The sequence below is a fragment of the Dunckerocampus dactyliophorus genome, chromosome 6, assembly GCF_027744805.1.
Source record: "Dunckerocampus dactyliophorus isolate RoL2022-P2 chromosome 6, RoL_Ddac_1.1, whole genome shotgun sequence".
NCBI classification, from domain to species: domain Eukaryota; kingdom Metazoa; phylum Chordata; class Actinopteri; order Syngnathiformes; family Syngnathidae; genus Dunckerocampus; species Dunckerocampus dactyliophorus.
Window position 1 is genome coordinate 14,620,241 of NC_072824.1, and position 23,627 is coordinate 14,643,867.

At 42.2% G+C, this 23,627-nt stretch overlaps 1 protein-coding gene across 3 annotated transcripts; it reads left to right on the forward strand.

Annotated features, from left to right (window-relative positions):
• Nucleotides 1-2,425: 2,425 nt before the first annotated feature.
• LOC129183127 (centrosomal protein of 95 kDa-like) lies at nucleotides 2,426-23,358 on the forward strand. 3 transcript variants are annotated; one of them, XM_054780021.1, is made up of 22 exons: nucleotides 2,428-2,522; nucleotides 2,619-2,650; nucleotides 3,910-4,038; nucleotides 4,454-4,561; nucleotides 5,033-5,143; nucleotides 5,840-5,969; nucleotides 6,325-6,443; nucleotides 8,438-8,625; nucleotides 8,774-8,825; nucleotides 16,794-16,855; nucleotides 17,709-17,890; nucleotides 17,980-18,112; nucleotides 18,553-18,670; nucleotides 18,769-18,938; nucleotides 19,040-19,135; nucleotides 19,217-19,355; nucleotides 20,563-20,732; nucleotides 20,801-20,875; nucleotides 20,939-21,091; nucleotides 21,755-21,901; nucleotides 22,452-22,523; nucleotides 22,598-23,355. In XM_054780021.1, exons 2-22 carry the CDS (start codon nucleotides 2,626-2,628, stop codon nucleotides 22,772-22,774), a joined length of 2,556 nt encoding a protein of 851 aa, XP_054635996.1. In that variant the 5' UTR covers nucleotides 2,428-2,522; nucleotides 2,619-2,625; the 3' UTR covers nucleotides 22,775-23,355. The 3 variants fall into 3 exon arrangements, with proteins under 3 accessions (XP_054635997.1, XP_054635996.1, XP_054635998.1); XM_054780022.1 differs by having other exon boundaries at nucleotides 2,426-2,650; nucleotides 5,033-5,122; nucleotides 22,598-23,358; XM_054780023.1 differs by having other exon boundaries at nucleotides 2,428-2,650; nucleotides 17,778-17,890; nucleotides 22,598-23,349.
• Nucleotides 23,359-23,627: the final 269 nt, after the last annotated feature.

Genomic DNA, 23,627 nt, shown 5'->3' on the forward strand with positions numbered 1-23,627 from the left:
GTGATATTTAAACTTGCAGATGTGTATTCTCCTAGCTTTACAAATTGCTTCCTGTTTGCTAGGTAGTTTTTAACCTAATTCAAAACTAATCCTCTGTTTCCGTACCTTTCTAATTTTGTTGTTAAAATATTGTGATTAATTGTATCGAAGGCTTTTGTAAGATCCAAGAACTGCACACTTTCTGTAGTCTATAGCATTAGTAATTTCCTCTGCGATTTCAGTCAGTGCCATAGAAGTTGAAATGTTAGCTTTGTATTGACTACCTGCTAGTAATTCATTGTTATTAATAAATTTGTCCAAGCAGCTATTAAATAGCTTCTCAAAAATTTTAGAAAATTGGGATAATAAGGAAACTGGTCGATAATTTGTAAATTGATGTTTATCTCCATTTTTGAAAATTGGAACCACTTTAGCTATTTTCATTTTGTGAGGAAATTTTCCAGTCTGAAATGATGTTACTAATATATGTTAACGGTTCTACAATCTCATTGATAACTCTTTTAATGGTTTGCATTTTGATTCCATTGCGATCAGTTGATGTTTTTGCTTTAAAATTCCTATCTTTGGTTTCATTCCATTCATCCATTTTGGAATTTCTTCTTCCAGTTTTGGTCCAATATTTACTAAATAGTTGTTAAACCAGGGGTCACCAACGTTTTTTCTTGCGAGAGCTACTTTTAGAAAATGAAAATGGCCACAAGTTACTCATTTTTGTAGAAATTATTTTCATACCTTATTTCAACCCAAACAGATCAAATATGCTTGTTTTACCAAAACATTCACAAAATGCTGGTATCCACAACTCACATTTTATGTTTCAGAATACAGTAGACGCCCTTACAACGTAAATAATCCGTTCCGAGAACCTTTATGTTATAGGGTTTTTATGTTATACGAAGCGTAAAATACATGTAAATAGCCTAATCCGTTCCAAGATCTTCCCAAACTCACCTCTTTGGCACTTCAAAATATTCAAAGTTCACCAAATATGGTGGGAAAATATAAGAAAACTTTAGCATAAACATAGTAGAGTAACATTCCAATATAAAATAAGGTAATAAATAAGATTACTGTAAATGAATAAAACTGAAAAACAAAAACAATCCTACCGTTCACGAGATGTCTTGATCAGGAGCGCAAGTGGAGGCAGGAAGGAGGAGGAGGACTAGCCTGAGTCGAAACACGACTCAAAGAGTCTAAGAGCCAGCTGGTCTCACAGACAAACGCACACGCACTACATGATAATGCTGTGTGCAAAATTTTAATTTGTAACTTAACTTAATTGTTTAAGTTAGTTTCAGGGGGACTACGAAGATGAAGGAGTTTGAAGGGAGAAGCCTGTCTCTAACACAAACTCACGTACTGTATAACTCAGCCAATGAGATGAGAGCGTAGGCATTGCCCCGATAATCAGCCAATGAGATGAGAGCGGAGGGGGTGCCCCGAAAATCAGCCAATGAGAGCGTGAAGCGTCAGAAGGCGTCACCAAGTGTTAGTCTGAACTTGCACCGACTTGAGGCATTAATAAAGTTGATTGAAAAAAAAAAAAAAAGACTTGCACTGACTTGACGCTTTATGTTATATGGAATTTCTTCCGTAATACGAAGCAAAAACTTTACATAAATTCTTTATGTTCAGTGGAATTTATGTCAAAGGACGTTTATGTTATGCGATGTACTACTGCACTTTTCTTTGTAGTGTTCTCACATTATTAACTGAAAACCTGAATGAAAAGCAGGCTTGCGGGCACCTCATGTGGTCGTGGGGGGCTACCTGGTGCCCGCGGGCACCACGTTGGTGACCCCTGTGTTAAACTTTTCAACTACCTCATTCATGTCATCCTTATTAGTGTTTCCAACCATAAAATAGTAAGGGTAGTCTGCTTTCTTAGTGCTGTTCCTTATACTATTTAAGATGCCCCAAGTTGCTCTAATGTTATTTTTATTCTTATCTAGTAAATGACTAGTCTCTTGTAATACTGTAAATTATCACTGTATCACGGTCAATTATAAACACTGGAAGATGATCACTGATGATCACTACTTAACAGGCCACTAGATTTGTTAGGATCATGTGTTATTTTGTTACAGCTACTAGGCTGCAGATGAACCGAATGATTATGGAAACTTAGCAGAAAGGTGCGTACAAATAAGGTAAGTATCTGGAATAGCGTACCATGTGAAGAACGTTGATCGCATCTGTGAAAAGAAGGTGTGAGGCAACCCTTAGAAGACGATATAACACTTTATCAACACTTGCTGTATTTGTATGAAACACTACATATATTACACATATTCTATTTGTATGATGTATTGTATTTAAGCCTCGGAAACGTTGCAGAAACTAACATTGTTTGTGCACTATACGTACACAAAGCTTCCAGCAGGTGGCAGTACAAACAGTTCACCCATGCACTTCCGGGAACTAGCAAGAAGGCCATCCAATCAAACAACACTTCAATTTTAAGTGAGGACAGACAGTTCCTTCTTTTTCTCTTACTTAAAACCTCACCCTCAACAAACGTAAGTTTGTTCCTACGGCAATCAGAGTTATTACCAGAACCCCCTTGCAAAGCTATTTCGTTGACTTTTTGAGCCACTGCTGCCTCTCTCCAACAGCTGTTTCATGGGAACCCCGGAGGAAGAGAAAGGTAAGGCACCAGCAGACACTCTCTCTAAGCTAACTTTAACATCATTGCTAACTTTGGCGGCTAGCCTGTCCTTTTTCGATCTTTTGTTGTGTCAACGAGCTTATAAATTGCATTTAAGCTAAATAAGTCTACATTACCGTGTTCTTTGACGTTTGTCTGAAACAAAAGTGTCAACATTTAGCCTTGTTGGCTGTTTCTGGTGTTCGTGCGGTCGAGTCCTATTTGCGACATAAAATGGCTATTTACGTTTATGTAGAGCGACTAATGTTAACTCCGTGTTGATATAAATTGTATGTTGCCGTGAAATATTGTATTGTTTGTGTGTGAAGGAGGGAGTTTAATGTTCGATCCCTAACTTCACTTTGCCGATGTTGTGACATTCATGATTGAATTATGGCCTTCGACCTGCCTTTAAAACGGAATCTCGCTTTCTAACACAAAATAATTATCTGTAACTTGTCGTTCAGTTGTTTTTGTTTGTATTGACTCACACGTTTGTCTTTAAACGACAAAAAATCAGCTTCCTCCCCCAAAAAACTACTTCAGCCTGAAATATAAACAAAAAATATTTTGCATGAAATAAATGTAAAGTATTTGCTTATTATTATTATTATTATTATTATTATTATTAATAGGCCATGAGATGGGTCAACATTGATTGTTTGAATATTTTTTCCCACTTCATATTGTAACTCTACTTCAGGCTGAAATATACATAGTCAAGTATGAATTATATTTGGTTAATTGAAAGCCCCCACCCTCCAAAAAAAAAGAACACATCGAAACATATACAGTACATTGTGTTTTACATGCACACCATTATCCAACATCAGCAGACGCACACACGTATTTCAAGGCACTCATGTAGAAAATTGTAAAAGGTGAGAAATTTGCTGCATGCTTTACATGGGGAAAAAAGTATCGCCATGTGTTGGACAAATGTACTAATAAATATTAAAAGGTGAAAGCCGGTAGTTTAAAATTGAATGCTTAACATAAATGCATGGTTTATGCTAAGATAAGGTTTTCAATGGGACATTGTTTTATCGCAAGGAACAATTTTTTTTTTTTAGGAACATAGATGACAATTGTAAAATGTTTTTAAAATGATTATTTTCTGGAAAATTTGACCTGTATTCATTCAACAGAGCCAAAATTGCTTGACCCCCGCTCCCTCCCAAAAAGGGTGCATAATAGAAAATGTCACCAGGATCTCTTAAGCGTTAACAATGTTATTCATTTTGTTATTCTTTGCACAGATTGGTTAGATGTGGCCAATGATCTACTCAGCAAGTGTCACATAGAACAGAAGCTGACTAAACTCACAGACTGCGATGCAAATGTGTTTATTAGTCTCTATGAGAACATCCTAAAAGAGACCGTTCCAGGTAAGCTTGTATGTTATGATTTGGAATCCTTGTTGTTATGAAAAAATCAAGTAGATGACATCAACATGTGTGAACATTGTTCACTTGCTTTTAGTTCATTTTTCCTCTATTTTTTAATTACAAAATGAACTCAATGAGTAGAAGGTGGTGGTAGTAATAATAATAATAATGAAAAAAACCTTGTATTTTACATGGAGGTGTTGATATCATCTTCTGTATGTCAGGAATGAACCGCATACCTTCTTTTAAAAATGTCATCTGTTAAGGTGTACCAAAGTGTGTATTGTGATGATGTCTAAAGCATACATGTTGACGTGGGTTTGACATGTATGTTTACTTTCCTCGACATTGTCGCACATGTCTGCCATGCTCTTTCACATGTGTGAGTGTGTTTGTGTTCTTTCTTTCTTTTTAGATTATATTGCATCACCAAGCAGTCAAGAGGATGACGTACATAATGTTCAGTGTGTGATTGACTCGCTTTCACTGGATTATCTTCAGATCAGCCTCTCACATATTACAGGTATTCTTCATATTCATTTCACGTCAAAGTGTGCAGAGTCGGGGTGTCACGAGACACTCTGTTGACGAGACGAGACAATACACGAGATTGGGTCTACGAGAGGAATAGATTTTAACATTACTTTTAAGAACAGGACAATAAAAAAATATAAAAATATAAGTAACGACATTGCAATCTACTAATTTAATTTCTACTACGTTCCACTCTTCTGCACTTTGTGTGTTTGCTACCGTGCCCGCCTCCACCCACCGAGACAAAGAGACTGTATGATTGACAAAACGGCTCACTCCGTTCATGCTGTAGTTCTATGGAACAAACGCGCAAAGGTGCTGAAAACAATGCACAGAGTGAATCCTCTTCCTGCCTGTTTGGAGGCGAGATATGAGGATTTTTTTTTTTCTGAACAAGAAATCATGTGAGACACCCTTAGTGCAGAATGATGTGTTTAACGCTGACAATGTGTGCTTACAGGAGAAAATGTCATCAGGGGAGACAAAGAGTCAATCAAGAACCTCTTGGATATCTTTGATGGCCTATTGGAATATCTCAGTGAGGAGATAAGTGAGGGCTCACACAATGATGGTAGGCACAACTGAATGTGGGGTCAAAGTGGACATGAGGCTTTTTCCGACTCCAGAGGTGGGAGGCTGGAACAGTGATATGTAACACACAGACTTAGCTCCCCGCAAACCATTAATTGGATGTGTTCGGTGTGACATAAAATACTAGTTACTAGCAGGAGAAGTAAACTGTTGCCTCTTTCCACCTTTGTTACACCTCTGGCACTACCCTTGATTCAGTGTGGGTAAAAATTCCAGGCTTTAATAGGAAGTGTGAAAGGGCCATCTGATGTGCCAATTTTGTGCAGGCAGCGCACAACATCATCTTTATTTCAGTGCTCCTCTGCACATGTTTCACAATGACTGGTGCTGTTCCGTGTTCCCTGTTACATAAAGTGTACATCTTTCCTTTTAAAAACCAGCTATGAGAAACAGAGACGGCTCTTATTTGGCAGAACTGAGAAGAGCTTTGTGCCCCTCAGCACACACGTTACGTAACAGCATCCGCAACCTAGTGTTCTTGATGCAAAATACAGGGCACAATTGGATAACTGCATAAAACGTTAATTAGTTTGGGTAGTTTGTCTTAAAATGTTTCTTTACAATCACTAATTGTACATATGCACTTAGTTCAGCTGGTTTTTGTCAGAGTGAAGGACTTTGGATATTTTAAAATAATGATTTCAACAAATGTCTGTTTTTTTTTTTTCTTCAAAAGAATCGGTGACATGTAACGGTGGTCTCGGAGAGGATTTTCCGGGTGAAACCGAGGAGCCGACATACAGCAATGTCATCGATTACATGGATGCTACGACAGAGGGAACATCTTTGCCTTCTGATGGAGGAGAGTAAGTACATGTATGCTTTTTAGCTCATTTTAGCTCTGCTTGTTAAAGCTGAGATTTGTCCGGGCTGGCTGTTTTGTATAAATAGCACTGACGTTTCAGAGGTTGGACAATGACTTTGTAAATGGTGAAGGCCATAACAACGGGACAGTGAGGTGAAGTTTTACACTGACTTCTCCTGCCCTGTTTATTGAAAGCAATGTGTCAAAAGCGGGGATACTGCAAGCCACAAAGTTCTGTTCACCACAACCACATAAATACATGTACTGTAAAATTAATAGCACTGGACGATGTCAATCATAGTTGAATCCTACAGTAGTAGTAGAACCTCTGGCTCATTGTGTATATTAAAATGCAGGTCCGCTCCACAGTCGATTGAGAATTCGGAACATTCCGGCAAAAGTGAACGGATGGGATCGGCCAGTGAACTCATAGGGCTCGGAGTTTCAGCGCGCACATTCACGGACAATCAAGAAGGTGAGTGTTACACCCCGGCTAGGGGAAACACCAGGGCCTAACATAAATGAAGAGTTCCCAACCCTCTCACATCTCAAAAGCCATTTTCACAACTTATTGTGCTTGACATTAATTAATTTACAAAAAAGAATAAATAAGAAACACAGCAGGCTTTTCAACATAAAGAGAGTCCAGCAATCCAAAAAGGAGGTGCGGACAGTTGGGATGAGAGGTGCTATTCGTCGTCCTGTCGTGTCCCTCTGCCTCTTTTTGGATGGCTGGCCACAACGGTGGTAATCAACTTACTTTGTCAAGTCCGGTTTTCGGCTTTGTGCTAAGTGTGCGTTCACGTGAAAGGGGGCGTTTGACATATTGTACTTCCCCTGAAAAGTGAAGCGATCCCAGCCAGTGTATTTTACACAAGATGAGCAAGTAATTATTATGGAGCGTTATGAGGAGTTCCCAAAAGATTACGACTGCTAAAAGTATACACTGTCATCAACAACAATAGAGCGAGGGAGGGCTGCTGGCATGCCAGCGTGTGAATGCGCAAGTTATCACTGATTATTACACAAACTATACCCTCCTAGTCTTTTCATTTATCAACGCTCAACATTGCACAACTTTAACTTATTAACACTTATCCTTTTAAAAAAATAAATAAATTGGAGCAACTTTCTTTTTCCATCTTTAAAATAAAGTCAATATTGTTTCCAAATGCTGTATCTCGTTGTGACCACTCGATGGCATTGCTGACGTGTTGTGGTAATTTTTTAAATTTGTGACAATTTTTTCGTTGTTATAATAAAGTAGTGTTTTCTTCCAGTTTATTGAAACCTCGGAATGCTTATTCCCCCAACAAATATTGAAATATAAGAAGACTAACGGGCTGAGTACTCATGCAAGGGCTGCTGACATATACGTCTGCTAACATTCGCCTAATTATCCATCCATTTTCTATACGGCTTCTTCCTCATTAGGGTCGCGGGGGCATGCTGGAGCCTATCCCAGCTGACTTCGGGCGACAGGCGGGGTACACCCTAGACTGGTCGCCAGCCAATCGCAGGGCACATATAGACAAACAACCATTCACACTCACATTCATACCTATGGACAATTTAGAGTCACCAATTAACCTAACATGCATGTTTTTGGATGTTTGGGAGGAAGCCGGATTACCCGGAGAAAGCCGGAGTACCCGGAGAAAACCCACGCACACACGGGGAGAACATGCAAACTCCACACAGAAATGCCGGGGGAGATTCGAACCCAGGTCTTCCCAATCTCCAGGCTGTTACTGTGTTGGCCAACATGCTAACCACTAGACCACCGTGCGGCCCCTCGCCTAATTATTAATATTTTATATTTAATTTTATTCCCGGAACTCGACTCAAAAAGTGAGCATATCTAGTGTATTCCCTCGGCTGAAAATCACTGTTGCTTATAGATGTATGATATAACCTGGTCGGGACCAGGTTATGAGCTTAGCCTAAATTACCATGGTGATACAGCTGCTTTAAAAGAGCTACCTTCGCAGAGCAGGCAAGTCCGGCTTTGCACTCAGCACAGCTCGCTAACCCACTAAATTCGCTTTGCAGAATACCTCCCAAAAGACTGTAAGCATTTAAAATAGTACACTCGTATTGCATCATCTACAGCCATTTTGTCTTTGTGTGAAGTAGCAAAAAAACAACAATTTGACCTTCAGGGTAAGAGAATCATGTTTGGGTGGACTAGCCAGGACACCTCACATCTGTAAGTGTCACTGTCAACATTACTGGTCAGATTTGTGTGCAGTGCATGTGTACAAAACACAAAAATGATCATACAACATTTCTCTCCAGACATTAAAAACTCTTGAATCTTGAATCTTAAGTTGTGTATAACAGTCATGCTGTGTGTTTGTCATGTGCACTCTGAAGGGGGAGGCCTAGAGCAGGAAAAAAAAAACAATCTTGCTGCTATTTCAACCTGTGACTCCTTTTTAACTCCTGACTCATGTATTCTTCAAACAGAACAAGCTGTCCCGCTGCAAACCACTGATGCAATCACCACCACTGGTCTCTCAGAAGACCAGGATCCACCTTTGACTGTACAGGTGCACTCTGCCATCGCTCTGCACCCACCCACTCAGAGCGACTCTCCCCACCCATGCTCCCTTGGCCGAACCCCAAAAACTGCTGGAGACGCTGCCACAGTCCAGGTACTGTGACAGCCATCCTTCCATCTTTTATGTAATTTGTATGGTCGATGCTAGTGTAGCTCACATGTAGAAGAGGTCAAGTCTTTTGCAGTCACTATTGATAGTGTCAGTCATCTTCTTTTTTTTCCTCCCCATTCTCCACACACAGACGTCCAGTGCTGGAAACGGGAGAGTTGACTGCAATGGAGTGCACTCTCCTGGTGAGTCAAAACAACATTGTCACACAAGTTATTCTGTAAAGGGCCAATATTGTTCTTTTTTTAAAATAACTCTCACAATAGTGTTTTGGAAGTGTGTGCCTTTTAGGCAGTTTTATGGTGATTTTAGTAAGCCTGCTTGATGAAGAAAAACAAAATGATCAAACTTACGGCTCCCACGCCTGAAGGAGATTTTTCCTTCATGAAGTCATGAGAACCCAGAATTATAAAAGCAAGTGTTTTGAGCACCACTTCCCTCAAAAGTGGAGCAAACAAGTAAGGGAGATGATAGATTTTTGTCATACAATCGTGCCTCGCTACATCGCGGTTAAATACAGCCTATTATTAGTCACATATTTAAGCAAATTGTACTTATTCTTCGCCTAATTGAATCATTTTAAGCATAAAAGTGGCTAGATGAACTAACTAAATGAACAAAAATACATACATATATACAGACCCTTTGCAAAAAATTAGAATATCATGGAAAAGTTGTTTAATTTCCATAATTCCATTCAAAAAGTTAAACTTTCATAGATTATAGATTCAGGGCCCATAGTTTAAACGATTTCAAGTGTTTATTTGTTTATTTTTACGTAATTTGGGCTTCCAGCTCATAAAACAGGAATTCAAAACATTAGAATACTGTGAAGAAATCACCATTTACTTCTCAGTTTTTGCAGGAAAAAAAGAAAGAAATTAGGATCACATCAAATCAATCAAAATATGGTACTTTCAAAACGATATGTCAATCTTCAATACTTGGTTGGGAATCCCTTTGCCTTAATCACTGCCTCGATGCGACGTGGCATTGAAGCAATCAGCCTGTGGCATTGCCTGGGAGTTATGGAAGCCCAGATTTCCTTGATGCTTGCTGTCAGCTCTTCTTTGTTGTTGGGTCTGGTGCCCCTCATTTTCCTCTTGAGAATACCCCATAGATTCTCAATGGGGTTTAGGTCCGGTGAGTTGGCTGGCCAGTCAAGCACTGTGATGGCATGGGCATCAAACCAGGTTTTGGTGCTTCTGGCGGTATGGGCAGGGGCCAGGTCCTGCTGGAAGATGAAATCTGCATCTCCATACAGATCCTCAGCAGAAGGAATCATGAAGTCCTCTAAAACATTCTGGTAGACTGTTGCGGTGACCTTGGATTTAAGAAAGCAGAGTTTACCAACACCTGCACCGGACATTGCACCCCAAATCATGACGGACTGTGGATATTTCACACTGGACTTCAGGCAGCTTGGGTTCTGTTCCTCACTCGTCTTCCTCCAAACCCTTGGTCCTTGATTCCCAAATGAAAGGCACACTTTACTTTCATCGGAAAAGAGGACCTTGGACCACTGGCCAACAGTCCAGTCCTTCTTCTCCTTGGCCCAGTGGAGACGCTTCCTACGTTGGCTCAGGTTCAGAAGTGGCTTGACCCGAGGAACCCGACAGTGGTAGCCCATCTCCCGGATGCGTCTGAATGTGGTGGTTTTTGAAGCTGTGACTCCTGCCTCATTCCACTCTTTCTGGATCTCTGCCAGATTCTTCAATCTTCCCTGTTTTGATAATCCGCTGAAGCTCACGGTCATCTCTTTTGCTGGTGCATCTTCTCCTGCCACATTTTGCCCTTCCTCTAGACTTTCCATTGATATGCTTGGACACAGCACTCTGTGAACAACCAGCCTCCTTAGCTATGAACTTTTGTGGCTTACCCATCCTATGGAGGGTATCAATGATGGTCTTCTGGCCAGTTGTCATGTCTGCAGTCTTCCCCATATTGAACCCAACTGAGACAATTGAACCAAACTGAAGCAATTTAATGACACCTGGGGAAGCCTGTGCAGGTGATTTTTGAGTTTAGTAGATGATTAGTGTGTGACACCCAGTTTAAAACATTCATGCCCTGCAAAATTTGGGTTGATTTCTTCACAGTATTCAAATTTTTTGAATTCCTGTTTTCGTGGGTTTAATGAGCTGGAAGCCCAAATTATGTAAAAATAAACAAATAAATACTTGAAATCGTTTAAATTGTGGGCCCTGAATCTATAATCTATGAAAGTTTAACTTTTTGAATGGAATTATGGAAATTAAACAACTTTTCTATGACATTCAAATTTTTTGGAAAGGGTGTGTGTGTGTGTGTGTGTGTGTGTATGTGTGTGTCTATATATATATATACACTATACATCTTATCAATACCAATGTCATTGCTCATTATATCATCATATATCAACATATGTTATATACAATTTTTATGCATACATGAGAATTGTATTTAGTAAACATTAGTTTATTAGTGTTTATGGTATTAATAATTAGTTTGGATAGAGTGTGGCGTGCATTAAAAGAGGCAAAGTGCAACACGGCCACTCTTGGCCAAGTGTCTTATGCTGTGTATTAAAAGAGACAAGATTTTGGAGGCGTATAATCTAGGTTGTAACATTATTTCTAATGGTATGAAATTGTTTTTATATTATTAAATAAAAGCATAATAACTAATAACATAATACACTATAATATAATATTACACAATTACTATGAATGATCATGAGCCAATCTAAAATAAAATGGTCATATTGTTAGTACATCGTATAATAAAAAGAGGAATATACAATATGTTGGGACAATATATAATTATACAATATACGTATCTGGGACTTACATAGTTATGAATGAACCCTTCTGTTGTAATAATATCTAATAGTACCTGAAACCCCAAGTAACGTTAAAGTACCTCTTTCCTCATTCATGTGACAAAAGCATTTTTTTTGTATCTTGATTTAAATAGATGAAAATTTGGGACACACACATACTTTTCTTAGTGGTTCTCACTGCTCGAATTGTAACATTACCACACCCACTTCTCTCTGTAAAGAGCTTTGGAACATTAGTAGCAAGGTTATTTTATTGGCTTTATATAAAAGCTGTGCAGTATAAAAATCAACTAAATCAAAGAACTTTAACAATTTAGACAGCAAAAATAAAGTATTGGTATGATCACAAAAACCAACCCTATCTAAAGTTCTTACTGCACACTTTTGGAGTACAAAGAGGGGATGTACTTTTGTAATTATTGCCCAAAACTATACAGTAAAATAGGGCAAAATTAATGAGCAGTACAATACATAGAGTGCATCCTATTCTAGGAAATATTTAGCTTTGTTGATGATTGATACACTTTTGGAAACTTGAATTTGTGCATATTTCTTACTGTGTAAGATGTTTGTAATCTCATTCACTGCTTCAAGTATTGCCATCGATGTTGACCTTCCTGACCTGAAACCATACTGACTGTTATTAATTATATTTATCTATAAATGATTCTATTATTACAAGGTTTTTCTAATATTTGGAACACTGAGGATAATAATAATAATAATAATAACATAATCATAACAGTAACACGGTCTACTGCTAGGGGCATAACACACAACAAGTTGAAACTCAACTCTGAAACTCTGACGTCATCACTTATCGTCTTCCACACATCTGCCTGCCCGCCACTAAGGTTCTCATGGGAACACATTTACTGTGGAGTTTTATTTACATCTTAAATGACTTATTATGTCTACTATATTGGGTAATACAAGTGTAAGTTGTTTAAAGTCGCCATTATAATACTTTGATGAGACAATAGCCATTGCAGAAAGTATGCTGTCCAGTATGCTGAAAAAAAACAAACTAACAAGGAACTGCTAACATGTGACTCTGTTATCTTAAGGCCCAGTCACACCGTCAGAACTTTGCTGTAGCGTCCCTGGAGCGGTGAAAAAAAAATTGAAAACACGGGCGTTGTCCTAGCGGTGCACCGCTGAAGCCGGCGTTGCTCTGGTGTTGCTTTAACGGTAGTGAACGTTGGTTTAGCGGTGACGCGAGCGTTGATAGAGCGGCGTTCTGCACATCCGGATCAGTTATCCATGTATTGTACATATAACACATAATGCTGCATTGCTTCAGTGTGAATTTGAATAAACTCCAACATTGTATTGTATTTTACATCATCTGCAACATTTTAATGGAAGCTTAGGTTAGCTTCAGTGTATATCGAGATCGTTTCACTGTGTAAAAAAAAAAGACACAGCAGTCAGATAAGTTATAAAGGAATTGGCTGAACACAAGCATTTTCAGCAACTGTACAGCAGAGGGCGCTAAAGTCAAAGCAATGCCACAACAGACTAATGGGCTCCTGGTCCATTTCTCCCCGTATTTATAGCCAAATTCTGGTCCCCCTCCGACACCTCCATACCAACGCCAAACCAAAGTTCATCACCGCAATGGATCGCTTTTTCATCGCTACTTCAACGCTTGACACCGTTCCAGCAATCCTGTGTCCGCTCGTAAAGCGCTTACAGCCGCTCCACCAAAGTTTGTGCAACGTTTAATCACCGCCCGGGCAAAGCTGGCGAAGCAGCAGTAGTCCAGCGTTCAAGATTTCTGCGTTGGCCTAGCGGACACAAGCGTCCACGAACTTGGGTCTAGCGGCGCCAAACTTTGACTGGGCGTTGTTGGAGCGGTGATGAACTTTGCCGTGGCGGAAAATTGCCCGCTCCTCACCGCTTGCAATATTTTGTGCAGCTCAAAACTTTCGGAGCGGTAGGAGGGACCATCAGCGATGGCTGAGAGTATACGGCGTTGCCTTAACGGGGGCCAACTTCTGTTAAAACGGTGGTGAACTTTAATTTTATTTATTTATTTTATTTTATTTTATTTTACCGATTTATGTGTGTGGTGTATGTGTGACAGGTGGGAGCTGCTTGTTGTCCTCCGGCGCCTGCGGCTGTCCCCCGGGTTACCGGGGGCGCGGAGGTGGGGGTCGCGGATGTGCGGTTTGGGCTCGGGGTGGGGGGGGGGTGCGTGGTGCTGGGGTGGGGGGGGATCCCTTGCTTTCTCCCTTCAGGGACGGGGCCGCTGTGGCTTGGTGGGCAGGGGGTGTGGGGGCCGCAGGCAGGTAAGCGGGTGGGGGTGGGCGGCGTGGTGTTCTTCTGCGTGGCGCTGGCCGGGATCGGCGGGGGGATGCTTGCTCCGGGGTGGGGCGGTCGGGGGGTGGCTTTGGCCGAGGGCTTGGGGGGGGGGGCTGGCGGGCGGTCCCTGCTACCTGCTGGTCTCTGCTTCCTGGCCGGCGGTTGTCTCCCTCCCTCTGGGGTTTCTCCCTTGGCGTGTTGGTGGATGGGCGGGGGGTTGAGTGGTGGCTGGTCTGCGGGGGGCGGGGCGGGCGGGCGCATCTGCTTGGGCGCCGGGTGGGGGGGCCGCTCCTCTCGTGGGCCCTGTCGTGCGGTGCGTGCTTCTCTGTCCCTCCCTGGCGCCTCTGGCTTGCGTGCTTTGTGGGTGTGGCCGTGCTCCGCTCTATGTGGGGTCCGTTGCTCTTGTGGTCGTCATAGTGTTGCTCCCTTGCCGGCCGTGGTGGTATGCGGGAGGCGCGGTTCCCGCTGTCCTGGTGGCGGTCGGATCTGCCTTGGGGTGTGTGGCTGGTCCGTAGTGTTTGGGGGTGGCGCTGGGTGGGGCTCCAGTGCGCGGGTGGTGCGCTGTCGGCTCTGGTGGCATGTGGCTGGTCTGGCTTCTGGTGGTTTGTGGGGTCCGTCGGCTGGTCTGCTGCTGGTCTGACCTTCTCGGCTCTGGTGCTTGGCCTCCCTGCGGCTTGGGGTGCGGTGCTCCCGCTCCCTCTTCGGGGTTTGCTGGCCCGCGGGTCGGTTGGCGCTGTGTGGTGGTTCGCCTGGCTGCTCGCCCATTTTCCCTCCCGCCTGCTCAGTTTCTCGCTTTCCTCCTCGCTGGCGGCGTCCTACCGTTGGGAGGGTGTGGCCTGGTGTCTTCCTGCTCCCCGGCGGTCCGCACTCTCCGCGCCTGGGTTCTGGATTGTATGTCTGGGACCCCGGGGTCCCCGGCTCCGCTGCTCCTTGGGTTACCAACGGGGGATAGGGTGAGGCTTCCGCGTGTCGGGCAGTCGACAACTGTGTGTGTGTGTGTGTGTGTGTGTGTGTGTGTGTGCGTGTGTGCGTGCGTGTGCGCGCTTGAGTGTGTATGTGCGTGCGTGTGGGTGCGTAGGAGTGTGTATGTGCGTGCGTGTGTGTACTTTTATTTATTTTTTTATTTTAGTTATTTATTTTTTGGGGGGGGGGGGGGGGGGGGGGGCATACAGGGGTTTGCACCGTGGGGTCGGGTGCTGAGTGATACATCTCTGCTGCCCGTGCCTCCGCCGGGTGGGTGGAGGGTGTGCCTCCTGCATCCCTGGGCGGGGCGGCCCTGTGTCGGGGGTCGGGCGGGGGTTGGCCCGGGGCGGGCCGGGCTCCGCTCCCTGGGGATGGGGGTGGCGGTGTGCGGGGATTGGCGCTTCCGCCGTGGGCGGGCTTCTTTCCGGTTGTGGGGGCGTCTCTGGGCCTGCCGGTTCGTGGCCCCTGGTGCTCGACTGCCTCTGTGGGGTGTGATCTCTCGCTGGTCTCAGGGGTTGGCAGTCCTCCGGCCCGCCGGCGCCCTGTCCTTTTGCTGGGATTACCTCTCTTCGGCCCCTTGCTGGTCTTCCCGGGGGGGAGGGCTCTCTGGGCTGGCTCTTGGGGTACTGATCTTTGTGCTGCCTGCCCCTGTGGGCCTGGTGGCCTTCTGGCGGCGGGGGCTCGGCCTGGCTATTTGGGGCGGGGCTCTCTGGGAGGTGGAAGGCAGCCCCTATCCTTTCATGCATTCTCAGTGACAATTATACGCCCACACATTCTTGCACCTTTATTTATATATATATATATATATATATATATATATATATATATATATATATATATATATATATATATATATATAAAGTCTTCCCCACATACAGAGATACCTGTACATATGCACACTCACAGTACATACGTACTTCCCCACATTACTCACTGAGTTAACCAGGGTGTTATTATGTTGTTGGTTTTATTACAGCGACGGTGATATCAGCAGTATGACTATAGTTTTTTTTTTTACAATGATGTGCATTACAGTAATTATCATTCTGTTCACTATCATAGATAATCATTTCATTACTACAATTATGTGTGACTGTTTCAATGCAGTATTGTCATTGTGATCACTGTCACAGTTCATCATTTCATGACTGCTATTATGTGTGATTGTCATTGACAGCGTTGTCATTGTGGTTGTTGATATTGTTTTGTCCTTTGTCGTTATGTCCTTGTTCGTCTTTATAGTTGTCACAGACATTTACAGTATTTGCTGATGTAGTTCTGTATGTTTCTGTTGTTCTGTTCTTGTTGTCACAATTGTTGTTGTTGCTGCTGTTGTCCTTGTCTCTCTTTTTTTGTCCCCCTCTCATCCCCACACCCCCCCACTGTTTCCTTTTCTCTTCTTCTCTGTCCCCTCCTGCTCCGATCCGGTCGCTCCAAATTTGCTTAATAACAAGCATCAAAGTCAAATAAATTTTGTATAACAGGGGAAGTGTATATCACACTTCTCCCTGGCAGAGTAAATCTGTTGAGCACTTGACGGCATTTAGATCTACAATTCTATCTGCTTTAAAGGCTGGACAGGAGAGGGGTAAAAAAAAACAAAACAAAAAAACGGTGGTGAACGGTTACGAGCGGTGATGAATTTTTTTTCACTGCTCCAGGAACGCTACAGCAAAGTTCAGGCGGTGTGACCGGGGCTTTAGTTATGGCTAATATTGGGTAATACAATTGTAAATGTGACCATATGTGTGTGTGATTTCATGTCTAGAGGGCTCTAAATGGTAAAAATGGTACTTAGAAGGTCGTAAACAGGTATCCTATGCCATAACTACAAAAATATTTCATTAGTTAAATCCTGCTTCGCAGAAATTCACCAATCACGGTCGGGTCTGGAACCAATTAACCCCGATAAACGAAGGACGATTGTATTTGGTGCTCATGAACAGACTCTAATGAAACACATCAATGCTGTGACATCATTGTGCATTTTTCATGATTGGGAGACTTAACACTGGATCTCACATCTTAAGACTGAAAATAATACTCTGCATTCATTTTCCAGCTCAGAGTCAAAGGGATTCATCCATCCAGGAAAGGAACGACATAGGGGGAGAGACACTGGAGGTGGGAACGCTAAGTCACGTTTTGTTTATTTTATACATGTCACGGAGTGTATCATGGTGGATTGTCAGATTCAGGCAGCCAAGACTCATGGCCAGCTGATAGCATCCTGGCCTGCCCAAAGAGGCGCTCATACCATCTAATAAGTCTCTTGTCAAGTTGTTCCTTTTTGTGGAAATAGTAGTTGCAATTTTCTTTAATTTTGTTTCAAATCCAAATAAAGTTTCCTCTGGAAGAAACTAGAAGGTTTCTTTAAGAATAGGAATCCAATCCAAGAGCCAAGTCCCAGAGACTACGTGTGGGTCTCGCCTGAGTCCTCTCAAACGTTTTCGGCAGGGGAAAATATTTGTATTTATAAAAGTGTTCCAGGTCGAATAAAAGTTAAAGTCTGAAATGAAGGTGTCATCCTAAATCTTCTCTTTGGACACATATACACACATTTTCTGAGTGGCCCACCATTGTAACATGATATTCTTCTGGTGATAGTCATTTATGGTCCATGCTCTCTCATGCATCTATGCACGACGACGCCTTCTGCTGTACAAAAAGGGGTACTGACTAAGTCACCCACTGAGAGGCCATATTGAGGTTAACATTCGAGTCACAGAGGCTACCTGAGGTCATAATTCAATTCATGTATGTACTGGAATAAAAACTTTCAAGTACATTATTTCAGAAGGTTACTCAAAGGTTATAATGCAATTTTTTTTTTTTAAAGATACAAATGATTTAGTTTTACCCCTAAAAAATGACATCACAATCACTTAGGCAGGTCACAAATGTCTTGTCCTATTTGATGAACTCAAGTACTTTTCTTTTCTTTTTTTTTTTTTTTTTTTAAACGCTCACAAAACAGCCCACTAATGGAGGCCCCAGGAGGGTTTTATTCCACATGCAACCAGATGTGCTCTTCCTCACACTGCAGGATGAGCTACCGGCCACAACACCTTCTCCCCCAGAAACAGAGGAAGAGGAGCAAGAGGAAGACCTGAGTTCAACGAGGGGAAGTGTGGACCACCAGCATGGGACAAGCCTTTGGTATCTTCATAAGAATATAAAAAAGTCAGCTAGATATGTTCGAGTTGAGGTTGTCTTGCTGTTAACCCTCCATTTTTTTGTTTGAGCAGCAATTTGCAAGAGGATGAGGAAGACATTATGGAACAACGGTCTCACCGCAGGGAGAGAGGCAGAAAAGGAGCAGAAAAGGAACTGCATCACATTTCGGAAAAACTTGCCCATCGGATTGAGGAGCTGGATCAGGTGTGTGTTTTAATATCAAGCTTTGTGTGGTTACAGGACTCCAGACTGCGACTAAATGGTCGCATTTTGAGTTCTAATGCATATGATGCCACCAATGCAGCCTTCCAGGAGCTGTGGACAGAAACAGGGTGGATAGAGAAGACAGTTGTCATTTATTGTTTGACTATTTATCAGGAATACAGTGAAAATGAGATTAAATATTTACTTGGCAAGTCCATTTCGGTGTGCGCCCCTAAATTTTCTCCTTCCGCTCCAAAAATGTTAAATTGGGCCCACTGTATTCCTAGTAAAAAAAAGTTTGTCTGGAGCCCTGACGGTTATTTTAGCAGCTGATACACTTTTGACTACTCTGGAGTCCAATACTACTGTCACTTATGTTCTGTTTTTTTTTTTTTTATTATTATTTTTTTTTAACTTGTCTACATATTTTTTTCCTGCAGATGCTAAAACGACTTTTGGGAAACAGTGGAGAGCCTGGTGCTGTCAGAGATGAGGATGAGCTGTCCCAGCACAGTGATAGCATCACGCAGCCTCGTAGGACTCTCAGACAACACATAGGTGGGAATAGGTCTTACATATGCAAACATTTAAATTGGGTTAGTGTGGACAACAGCACATCCACTGCTTTCTGCTAAAGGAAGATTCCGTAATTTCAGGAACACCTGAGTGCTTTTCATATACCTTGCCCCCACGAGGTCATCACTCTGTGCAGGAGCACTCAGAGGATGATGAGGCTGAACCCCTGAGCCCTGACGGCAGGCAAACAAACATCCCTGCTGGTGCTCTGTGGCAAAGTGAGCCACTGCGCCGTAGAAAACACAGAAAGGTTTTTTTTTTTTAATGTTTTTTTTTAAAATACCATTTTAGTTACTACTAGATGACATTTACAACGTACAGATACTTAACCATTCATCTGTCACCTTTTAGACTGTGGTTAACCAGGCCTATGAGAAGGAGTTGAGGAGATTAGAATGCAAAAAACGAGCAGTTGTCGACAAGGAACGACACAAAGCACAGGAGGCTGTAAGTCATCAACGTGGCGTCATAAACCACTTTTTTTTCCCTGACATCTCCATTGAATGTACTCTGTGTGTGTGTTTATAGGAGCGAGAGTATAGAGAGGCTATACTAAAAGACTTCTCCAAAGCACCCACAATGTCTCCATCTACAATGAAGTCCCAGCAGAATCTCAACACACAGGCCACATCAGGTCGACTGCGAATACCCAAGAAAACTCCACCATGTAAGACACATTCAAAATGATTTGTCCTATGTCATTGTGCTTACAGAGGCTGCAGAACAAGAGGTGGAAAGGAATTAGTTACCGTAAATGCTTCAATTAACACCTTTTAAATCAATAATAGTGATCTACAAAAGCAAATAACCACCGCGGTCTCTAATTAGTGCCAGGTTAAAAAAAAACATTGGCATTCACTGCTGTAGGCATACTACTGATGTATTTTATTTTTTAGGTCCACAAGATGACTGGAGTAGACAGTAATGCATTTAAAACATCATTAGTGGTCACCATCCAGCAGCTTTATCTACCTCGAGCGAGCTGAAATTTGGGTACGAGCTGCTAGTAAATGGCAGGCATAGCCGAGGACAGCTATGTCAGGGCTTCTGTTTTGTGTGCTGGAGAGATAGCAGCATTAGCAGCAAACGAGCTAGTCATCAACACATCAGTAAAACATACCAACATTATAGCGATCTAATTGATCCTATTTATTATGTATTGTGTAAAACTGTGACAGGAACAACATCAAATGAAAAGCAGGAAATGCATACAGAGCAACCATCCACCAGTACCAGCCTGGACTTGTTTTCCAGAGAGGTCGTGTACCAAAAATATGCACATTAGCACTCAATAAGGTCATCAAATCTTACCTTTATGCATTCCCACATAGTATCAGCATTAGCGAGCAAATATGAGGTGGAAGAAAAAGGTTAAAAATACAGTATAGTAGTCTGTGTGAATTCCTTTTGGAGATGAATACAGTATTCATCAGTGCAGCGTGTGAGAAGGTGCGTTCAGAGGCCGTCAAACAAAGTGAGACAAAGCGCGTTATCATTAAACATTAAACACTTGGGATTTTCTAACTGTATATTATTTTTTAATAAAATAATGGCCCATATTTCCAAACTTGATACCCCTTTATGTAAAATTTGTTGCTATTGTTGTAGTTGCATATCGAATACATCCCTATTTATGGATTACAAATTTGATTAATTATGAGGTAACTATGGACAAAATGTGATTAATCGTGATTAAATATTTTAATTGACAGCCCTAATATATAGTTTTCCAATTTAATCTTGATCGCTCATCCTCTACAGTTTACGTCACTAAACACCCCGATTATAATTAGAACATTTACGATATGCTCATTACTGTGTTTGAGCAGTACGTTTTTATTTTTTCATTGTCTGTAATTGTATTTTTACTTAAGTGAAAGTGAGGGAGAATGAGCTCCTCCCCGTGCTCCTGGAGGAGTTGCCTTACCTCCAGATGTCGCCGCGTGAGGTGGACCGCATGTGGCAGCAGCAGAGGCAGCAGATGGAACGACTTCACGCCCTCTCCTCCTCCCATCGGCAGCGTCGCAGCAAACTGTCCAAAGAGGTAGAAGACTTCACTGGTGGATCTCATGTCAACAAGAATAGTGATGGTGATGCTCACCTGTGTTGCAGGTGGAAGATGCTCAGAGGAAGCACGACCTGCTGGCGGGGATGGTGCACAAACAGCAGGAGCACAGCAGGCGTCTGGTGAGATAGCGTGTTAAACACAAGAAAAGAGGCAGTGCAGTCAGTAACTGGTTGGTTCTGCAGAGGGACTTTAAAGAGCACATCCAGCATCAGAGGTCCACCCAGAACCGACTGAGAGAGCAGCGACAGCAGGTTGCCCGAGCCAGAAAGTACCACCAGGACTACCATGTCCAACACCGGGCTCGCCTAATGAGAGCTCGCACCAAAGAGGAGAGGGTGGGAACTAAACACACTCACACACGTACAGTCATCCCTCGTTTATGGTGGTTAATTGGTTCCAGACATGACTGTGATAAGTGAATTTCCGCAGAGTAGGATTCAATATGAATAAATGTAATATTTTCATAGTTAGAGGGTAGAAAACCTGTTAATAACTTTCTAAATAAGATTTTTACCATTAGAACCCTTTCGATGTGAAATAACACCTTAGGAGTCACCTTTACGCTATTATTATTCTTTGTTTACAATTGCTCAACTGTAATGCGCAGGCTGCGGAATCACTGCAGGGACACGAGACAGCCTCCGCTAGCATAACAAGCTACCGAGCTAACTAGTTAGCCTCTCCAATTTACTTATTTTAAAAATAAAAGTGTTTCAAACGTAGTGGGGAAGAAAAACAAAGTAAGGAGCCAAAACCTTACCACTTCCACACGGAATGAGAGGAGAATTGTCGCGTCTGACATGCCATGGCTGGCTACATGCAATGTGAAGGTAATTGAATCTAATGTCATGTAACATTACTGAGGCCTAGTGGCCAGAATAATACATACAACACGTTTTTCCCGGTGTTCGAACCGCGATGTAGTGAGGGACAACTGTATAGTAGCTTCTGACTACACTCTATACACATCATCATCCTGTCTGTGTGTCTGTGTCTAGATGTTTCGACAGCTCTTTGAAGAGGGTTTGGAGCTGCAGAAGGCTCGTCTGAGAGAGCAAAGGGAATACGCCACACAGCAGAGGCAGCAACATGACAAACAACACCAGGACCACATCCAGTCCATGGAGAACTACTACAAAGACCAAGTAGGACACACACCATTAGGTACTTTGCACAACCTCATGGGATCTGATACAAAAATGTTGCCGTTACAAAGACATTGCCTATTTTTGACAGCAGATGTATTCATTTGGCAATACGGTTATTATTGTTTGCACAACTGTACTGCATTAAGCCGTCTCTAATATTTCGGTTACCTTATTTAGATGCGTGAGAGGGTTTCTACAAGCACTATAATGAAACAGTGTTAAAAGACTGTATTAATGAAAAGTGAGTCTCCTTCTTTTGTCAATGCATGGATTTTGTTGAAGGCTTGATAGAAGAATGTACCCACTAATACAACAATTATGCTCCTAATTGTGCTTTTGTTCGATTTGGGTATTGAAATCCAAAAAAGAAAGCCCAGAAGATGTCCACTGGTATACATAGTATGGAAGCCAACCACCACTAGTTATCTTTGTCAAGGCAGAATTTTGAATGCAGCTTTTTGATTGGATCCCATTAGATTGTGCTAGTGTAGCTAATAACATCCATGATGTCTGTCGCTCCATTGAAGAACTGCTTTTGTACTTTCAGTTCTCACTACTGGCAGAGAAACTTGCACAAGAGCGACAGGAGATCCAGATACGTAAAAAAGCTCAAGAAAAGGTAAGCACAAGTCCTGTAGGTCTTCAACTATCCTGCTGTGGATGTCCAATGTCTGACTGAACCCCTGCTTGCAGGTCCTTCTCAAGATGAAGCGCGAGCTGCGTTCCAGGATGGAGCACGAGATCGGTGAGCTGCAGAAGATCATCGTCCAGAATGACGAAGACGACTACTTCGAGGACATAGAGGTCCAAAGGCTACGCAATCGGGTCCGCATGGCTTCGTTCCAGTACCGCAAGAACTATCTGCACTGATCTTCAAGTCTGGAACTAGCTGACAAGCTATATCTACAGTCTTCCTCATATTTGCACAGGAGGAGGAGGAGAACGAGACTGAGAACTCTAAAGCAATCCGATAAATTGTATCTCCTTCTCCCTCTGACTCCAGCTGCTACGACACCTTGCATCCTTGGGCCTTATTTAAAGCAACATGTTCCTTCCTTTGCCAAATGACCACCACAAGTATGAATGTTTGCAACACATTGACCTTTTCACTTCTTTTTACGCCTTCCTTTTAATGTGTCTCATAATACCTGTGGATTATTTATTTTTTAACTTAAACTTTTCCTTGTCTAACACTAAGCAGATGCTGGTGCTTTGTGGTCACTGGGAACAATTACAACCAAGTCTTAATTAATTGTAACACATGGAGAGGTGTGGTAAATGAATTTTTTTTTAGGAGGGAAACTTAACTTCTATGAAGCTCTGGAATGACTCTGATGCTATTCAGTTGTGGGTATTGTAGCCTTTTTTCCCAATCAATAAACCTGAGATGCTGTAATGTCTGAACATTGTTGTGTCACACACATATGTAAAGGTGTGTGTGTGTGTGTGTGTGTGCTTCTTACATACTATAAAGGTATAACCACTTGAGACCAGGTCAATACATTAACGCATTGATTCACAAACGGTGGTACACAGAAACACCGTTTTTTTTTTTTTTACATGAATCTGTTCTGGCTATAACTATACAAATATTTTACTAACCAAAGATTGCTGAAACAATTCAAATTCAATTTTCTTTTGCTGAAATTACCGGCATAAATAAGTGTAGCACTTATCCTTAGCCACCAGGGGGCGCCACGTGCCTCTTATTAGCGTCGGTCGG